Consider the following 6,655-nt stretch of genomic DNA (forward strand, 5'->3'; position numbering starts at 1 on the left):
TCAAATCAAGCCGTGTTTGGGGGGCATCATATTGTAATTGCAACAAACTTATAGGTGGAACTACATACACCACCCTTAATGAAACTAGCTACCCAACACATCCAGCAGCAATCATGACAAGCTACTGGACCCTTCATCAAAGCCAAAATGACTATAGGAGAACACTGGCAATGAAGGTTCTGATGAAGGAGAAATCGGCTTTCGATTGTTCATTTTGCAACAATCTAACATGTTTTTTCTTAGGAAGAAAAGCATTGTTCCTCCATTAACTATAGTAAGGCATTCATCTTCCGTGGATATGCACAAGATAAAAAAAGTCCACAAAGTGTAAGCTACAACAAACACCATTGAAATATTAAGCTTCATTGCTTTTGATGATGAGAAATCTCACGAAGGCAAACAAAAATTTGCATATGTAGCAATTCATCATTGACCTTCAAGTAAACTTTTTTTTTAAAAGGGGATAAGCGAGTAACGCAGTAGGACTCCTGCCACACTTGGTGTACTCCAATGGACTACTTTTCTATAGTCAACACAACTAAATTAAAATAATACCCATAGAAAAAAATATCAAAAATACAATTCCATAACATCCCTCTAGCTTGGATTGCAAATGGCCTCAGTTGCATGTTTGATTATAGGAATTGATGAGTTTTGGAAAAGCTTGGAAGAACCTTTCAGGCATCCACTAAGCCTCATCTCTCGGATGGTCTTTAAACTTGAACAAATATCTGATAAAAACATTTTCTTTTTAGTATGTGGTCAATGATGCATTTAGGTTTAGGTATCATCATTGAGATGGTAAAAAAGTATCTCAAAGAGATTAGGACATAAAGAATTTAGCCAATGTAGAACCAATGATGGATAATTTTTATTCATATCTTGTACCAATTAGAGAGTACTATACCACATCCATATATTACTCATGTTACTCTGGTGTAGTTCCAAACATTATTTTTTCATATTCCACCAATATCTATACCATCCCATACTAGTATGATATCAAGAAATCATAACAAATAGAATGCTTAATTCTTTTTCCTTATGATGCAAGTAGCAATAAGTGACATATACTATTTTGTGGCTTTTAAAATTTAACTTGGTCGCTAGTAATGATCCTGGACATATTTTCTTCTGTAGCTAGAAAATATATCCAAAACTTTATCTAGCATAACCAGCCTTTCACAAAATCACAAAGAAATTAGTAAAGATGAACGCTATAGCTTGTTAATTACGGAAAGAATTACCATAAAACCTCTTCAGAGTGCAGGAAAAAGATGTTACATTAAGCTCTCACTGATAGAATCCTTGCATCTTTTGGTCATTTGTCGAATGCTTATCATTGATTTCACCTTATTTGGTTCCATTACACGTTCTCTTGGGAACCTCACCAAATTGAAACTTAACAATGCCTTGAGCGGTGCACTACCAGCATCTCTTAGCTTGCTCTCTAGCATCTTGGAGCTTGTGATTTTTAGCAATGCACGGCTTACGGCGGGTCCTATCCCCATGTCATTTGGTAGAATCTCAAACTCACTTTTGGAGTCATTTTTGTCATCCTGTCTCTCAATTTGACAATAGCTTTTTTGACAAAGAAATGGCCCACTCTTAAAAATATTTATGAGAGCTTAAACATGTTGCATGGTACCTCGATTTGCCAATGAGTTCTTTCCATGCCTCGATTTGACCATGCCCAAGACTTCCTTAGTGTCATGCCATGCATGGTGCATGAGCTTATAAAATGTGCTAGCCAATGAGCAAGATTAGTAAGCTTTCAATGCATAAACTAGACTAGAATCTTGAAAACTCATAGTAGCAAAAAAAAAAATGTGAGAAGGGCACATAAAACAATTCACCATGTATTTTGTAATGCAGTACTTTTCTCATGTGATCTCCATATTGATGGAAATTCATCGTGGCCAATAAGAACATCACCTACATGAGCCTGTAACCTTTGAAAATATCCTAATAAGGCATTCTCACCCTCATACAAAAACTTCATAAAGTCACCAACCCATGGAATTGTGGAGCTTATGAAGAGACTAGATGTAAAACTATAGAGACAAAAGAGATACCTTCCCATCGATCCATAGATCCATATGTTTTCTCCTAAGACTACTGAAATCACTTTCACTAGCTAAAGAGGGGTCATTCCTCTTTACAAAGGGAACATCAATTTAAAAATGAATTTTCACTATTTAATTAACCCAAGTTCTTGATGGCCTCAAGTGATGAAACACAATGAGGTTTTGACCACAAATGGAATATGCCAAGGGATCCAAGTGTAGCAACAAGATGGGCCCTCTTGGGTGGAAAGCATGTTTGACTAAATTTGTGCTTTTGTGTCTGTTTAAAGATGTGATGGTAGACTAAAAACAAGAATACTGATTTGAGCATCAAGCATGTCCACAAAGATTTCTACCAACTTAGAGCAAGGCAATACCCAAAGCATGGAACAAATGGTCACCAAGATGCAAGGAGGATACAAGAAACCAAGTTTGGAGTCCTAATGGACGTGAGACGGAACAACTACGGCTAAAAAGCCTCAAGTTGGTGACTACCAGACCAAAAACTGCATAGCTCATTAAGATGAAGTTTTAAGACTTGAAGGGAACTGCAAAAGCAGATCCCTACAATCACTTGCAGAGGATTTTATGGGTTTTCCTTATTGATGGGGCAATGACCAAGGATGAATACATGAACTATTTTCAACATACCTTGGTTAGTATTGGTTCAAGTAGTTTTTTATTGGTCATTTATAGACTGGTGGCACTTATCCTAGGAATTTCTTAGATGGTTTAGATAGTAATATTAATGAGGAAGATGTCTGTACCAAGCTAAGACTTGAATTAGAAAAATAACAAGCCAATCCAAGTTGGAAAAAGGGCTAAAATTTAAGGCCCTTACAGTTGATCTGCCACTCCATCAAATTTTTGTACCCCACAACCAATAGAGCCAGGTGAAGCCTAAACAAGCAAGTCCCAGCTTGAAACCGACGAGGAAAATTTGGTACCATGGCCGATAGAGCTAGGCAAAGCCTCAACAAGCAAGAGCTAGGTTGAACTATTATAACTTGCACCTTCTTGTCATGAATTCCTCCTTAAGCAGTTAAAAGCCAAGAAGAAGCTACTATCCATTTTGGTCATTAATACTCCAGTCATGGATGAGGCAGTCCCAATAAAATCACACCAAGTGTCATTATGTATGGTGGCTCAAGTGTAAATATCATCTTAGAAGCCATTAGGGACCCCCAATTGATTTTTGAGGTCCAATTAATTAATTCGCATGCAGTAGATGGGACGATTAATTCGTGCAATTCTCCATAGGATAAGGCAATGCATGGAAAGAATAATACGTGCACAATTCTCCATACGTTAAGGCAAGTAATTGGCACACGATACAAAAGCTTGTTGGAGAAGCTTCTACTCTCCAGAAGTTCTGCTATCTAGAAGCTTCTGCTTTCAAGCTTGCTATAAAACCAGGGCATGGTGAGGGGAGTAGGGTAGAGGAGAAGGAGGGCCTGTGAAAGGCTCTCCAGGACCCGAAATAGGAGAAGTGGGAGAGATGGGAGAGAGAGGGGGAAGGAGGGAGAGAGAGGCAAGGGCTGACTGGAGAGAGAGAGAGAGAGAGAGAGAGAGAGTGGGCGAAGGGAGAAAGAGAGAGAGAGAGAGAGAGAGAGAGAGAGAGAGAGAGAGGGTGAGCGCAGGCTGAGTGCGGGATAGAATGGAGGGAGGGCAATGAATAGGTTAATTGGGGATTAATCAACCCAAATGGATAGGTTAATGCGAGTCGACGAGGGCGGGGGAGCGAGAGGAGATATTAACTAATAGGAGAGAGAGCGGGGAAGCGAAACGGGTACAATATCATCTTAGAAGCCATATTAAAAGGTTGAAACTCAAGATTATAAAACCTTCTTCATTTTGAGTGTGTATGGAAAATTAGAGACCCATGGAACCCAAGGGCACATGATTGGATGTGCTCATTAATGATTGGATGAGTGCGTTATTAAGTTTGATTGCCATTGTTATGGAAATGAATGCCTATCCATTGTTATTGTGTAGACCTTCATTGCAAACTGCCAAGGCACTATATGATTCGAGTTCTAAGATGATGACAACTAGTCCAAGCAAGGTACCGAGTAGTTGTCAACTAGACAACTTGTAATTGCTGATCAGTTTCCATTGGATGTGGAGTCTCGACTATTGGGGATGCAAATCTAGCCCATAGGCTAATTAGGTTTTTTCCAAGCCACTACCAAAATCAAAGAGAATCTAGAGATTTTTACCTTGACTATTTTACTAAAAAACCATCACATGGCTTTGTACTAAGAACTTGGTTTTAAAACCAACCCAAAAGTTGAATCTAAGAACAACCAAAGAATCATGTACGCTACTAATAAGTGCAAATGTTGTGGATGATCATTTTCATGTTGTACGCAATGTAATGACATATTTCTTGTAATTACACCAACTTATGGGTTTTCCATGGATATATTCCACGCATCAAATTTTGTTGATACTTGATGCCAAGATGGTTTGCCAATAGAGGTACAAAACAAATCCAAGTAGGTTAAAGATGAGCTAGATCAACTTGTCTCAGTAGGCTTCATTTATGCAATAAATTGGAGCAATTGGCAATTTTCAATTATGGTGGTGCCCAAGAAGAACGAGAAGTTTAGAGAATGTTATAGTTTCTAGAAGCTCAATGCTCAATCCATTTCACTGATCTCATCCTAGGACATAAGATGTACTCATTCGTGGATGGTTACACTCGGGGTACAATCATATTTTGGACTAGGAGGCCCGAAACATGAGCACACGTAAATTTGCACACACAAGATATATCATCGATGTAGCACAATTTTACATCAATAAGCATTTTCATTACAAATTTTGTTGTCCTACATTTTACAAGTAGTCAATCCATTTACAAGTTTTATCTTGTTCTTCTGCCATGGCATTTACGAGTCCTGTTTCCAATCTCTCTTTGAGAAAATGCCTGCTCAACTCGGCCAATTCTCTCGTTCAGTTGCAAGATTGCAGCAGCCTGCTGATGGTTGCACTCAGCTAGTTTTTCTACAATGTTCTTCAATTTCCTATTCTCGTCAGATAACCGGAGCAGACAGACACCTTGCTCATTTTGCTCATTGATGAGTTTAGAAAACTTTACCCCACCTTGTGATGCATCAGTAATACTCTCTGGGCTTGCTCCACTTTCCGTTTCTAATTTTGCAACTGAACTAGTATCGGGTTTTTCAGTTCCTATCGCTTGTTCTCGCAGTCCACTCACAGTTTGCTCTGAGGCTGCTAACTCTGCACTAACACCTACAGTCTCATCCAAAAACTCCTTTCCATTGATTGTCGTCAAAGCATCAACAATCTCGGCATCTCCTTTCTCGCAACAATCACTCGGAGATGCTAATTGTCTGCAAGTATTCACGCAAATTTCAGCAACAGTATTGACAATTGAAGATTGCACTTCACCGTCACCTTTCCCAGGAAGACCTGCAGGTTCAACGATACCCAGACATTCCCCCTCCAGTTGCTGCTTATCTTGCATATTTTCCAGGCATTCCTTCTGCGATTGACGTTGCTCAAGCTCATCTTGCACATTGACCCAAATCACCTCGGTTTCATCTCCCTCCACAGGCTGCTCCTCTACGACATTATCAGTCAGATTAACAATGAAAGATTGCACAACACCTTCATTGTCACTCGTTGAGTCTTCGAGTTCAGAGATCTTGGTAACAACTTCGATTGGTTCCCGATGCTCAACCTCAGAGTCAACTGGCACATTTTCGCTGTTTACCTTGTCCACATCTTCACTTTCCAAAGGTTGCTGCTCAAAGGACTGATTCATTAACTTGCCTTCCCCAGATTTCCCGTCCATGGACCTTGGCAATTCTTTTTCGAATGCATCAAGCTCCGAACGTTGAGTTGAAGTTTCATACCTGGCACAGTTGCTCATTACAGAAGCTCCAAAAGAACCCGTCTGCTCGGTTGAATTGGCTTCAACAAAAGCTTCGGCCTTTTGGTTTTCCATACAAGTATCCTGAGCATCCTCCACATTGTGGTCAGCTGGGTCGAGTGACGTAATACAACCATCGAGAGCAGCTGGATTGATCATCACACTAGCTTCTTCAACTTCATTCGCAGAGATTTTCTCCTCGCTGCTGATAGGAGCATTGCTTTTGAGAAGGTTCCCATTTGCCATCCCAACTTCATCTTCATTGAAACGCAGCATCTCTTCGTTCACGCTGTTCCCATGATTCTGACGAGAGGACGGAGACGCTATGTCACTTGGAGCCTCGGCTGTTGAACAATCAATTCTGTCCGTACAAGTCATACGGTCATCGTCCTCGGCCTTCTCCTCTTGGGCGGAAGCAAGCGGAGCTGGTATGTGCAGGTCCTCAGTATCAATATCATTTGTCTTCTCCAGTATGACTTCCCGATCATGGTGTTCAGACAATCTGCTAACATTCTGGCCTTCAAGCTCCTGAGATGAATCTAGCATGGATTGACTCGCAGCATTATCCTCAATTCCAAAGGGCTCACTCTCAGTATGCGGGTCTTCTGTATCCTCTAGCGCATGAGGAAATTGGAAAGCATTCTGGCCTTCACAATCCTTTGCACATATGCCAATGGAATGACTCGAT

General features: G+C 40.2%; 1 protein-coding gene across 1 annotated transcript in view; it reads right to left on the reverse strand.

Moving 5' to 3' along the window:
* Nucleotides 1-4,906: 4,906 nt before the first annotated feature.
* LOC147899898 (uncharacterized) overlaps nt 4,907-6,655 on the reverse strand; it is a 2,918-nt gene continuing 1,169 nt past the window's right edge. The window contains exon 2 of the mRNA XM_087377136.1: nt 4,907-6,655. This exon is cut by the window's right edge and continues 395 nt beyond it. Within this exon, the coding sequence (XP_087233262.1) occupies nt 4,936-6,655 (1,720 nt within the window). The 3' untranslated portion in view covers nt 4,907-4,935.

This window comes from Dipteris shenzhenensis, chromosome 7 (genome assembly GCF_047967505.1).
Source record: "Dipteris shenzhenensis isolate YYH24624 ecotype China chromosome 7, Dip_SZ_1.0, whole genome shotgun sequence".
Classification (NCBI taxonomy): Eukaryota; Viridiplantae; Streptophyta; class Polypodiopsida; order Gleicheniales; family Dipteridaceae; genus Dipteris; species Dipteris shenzhenensis.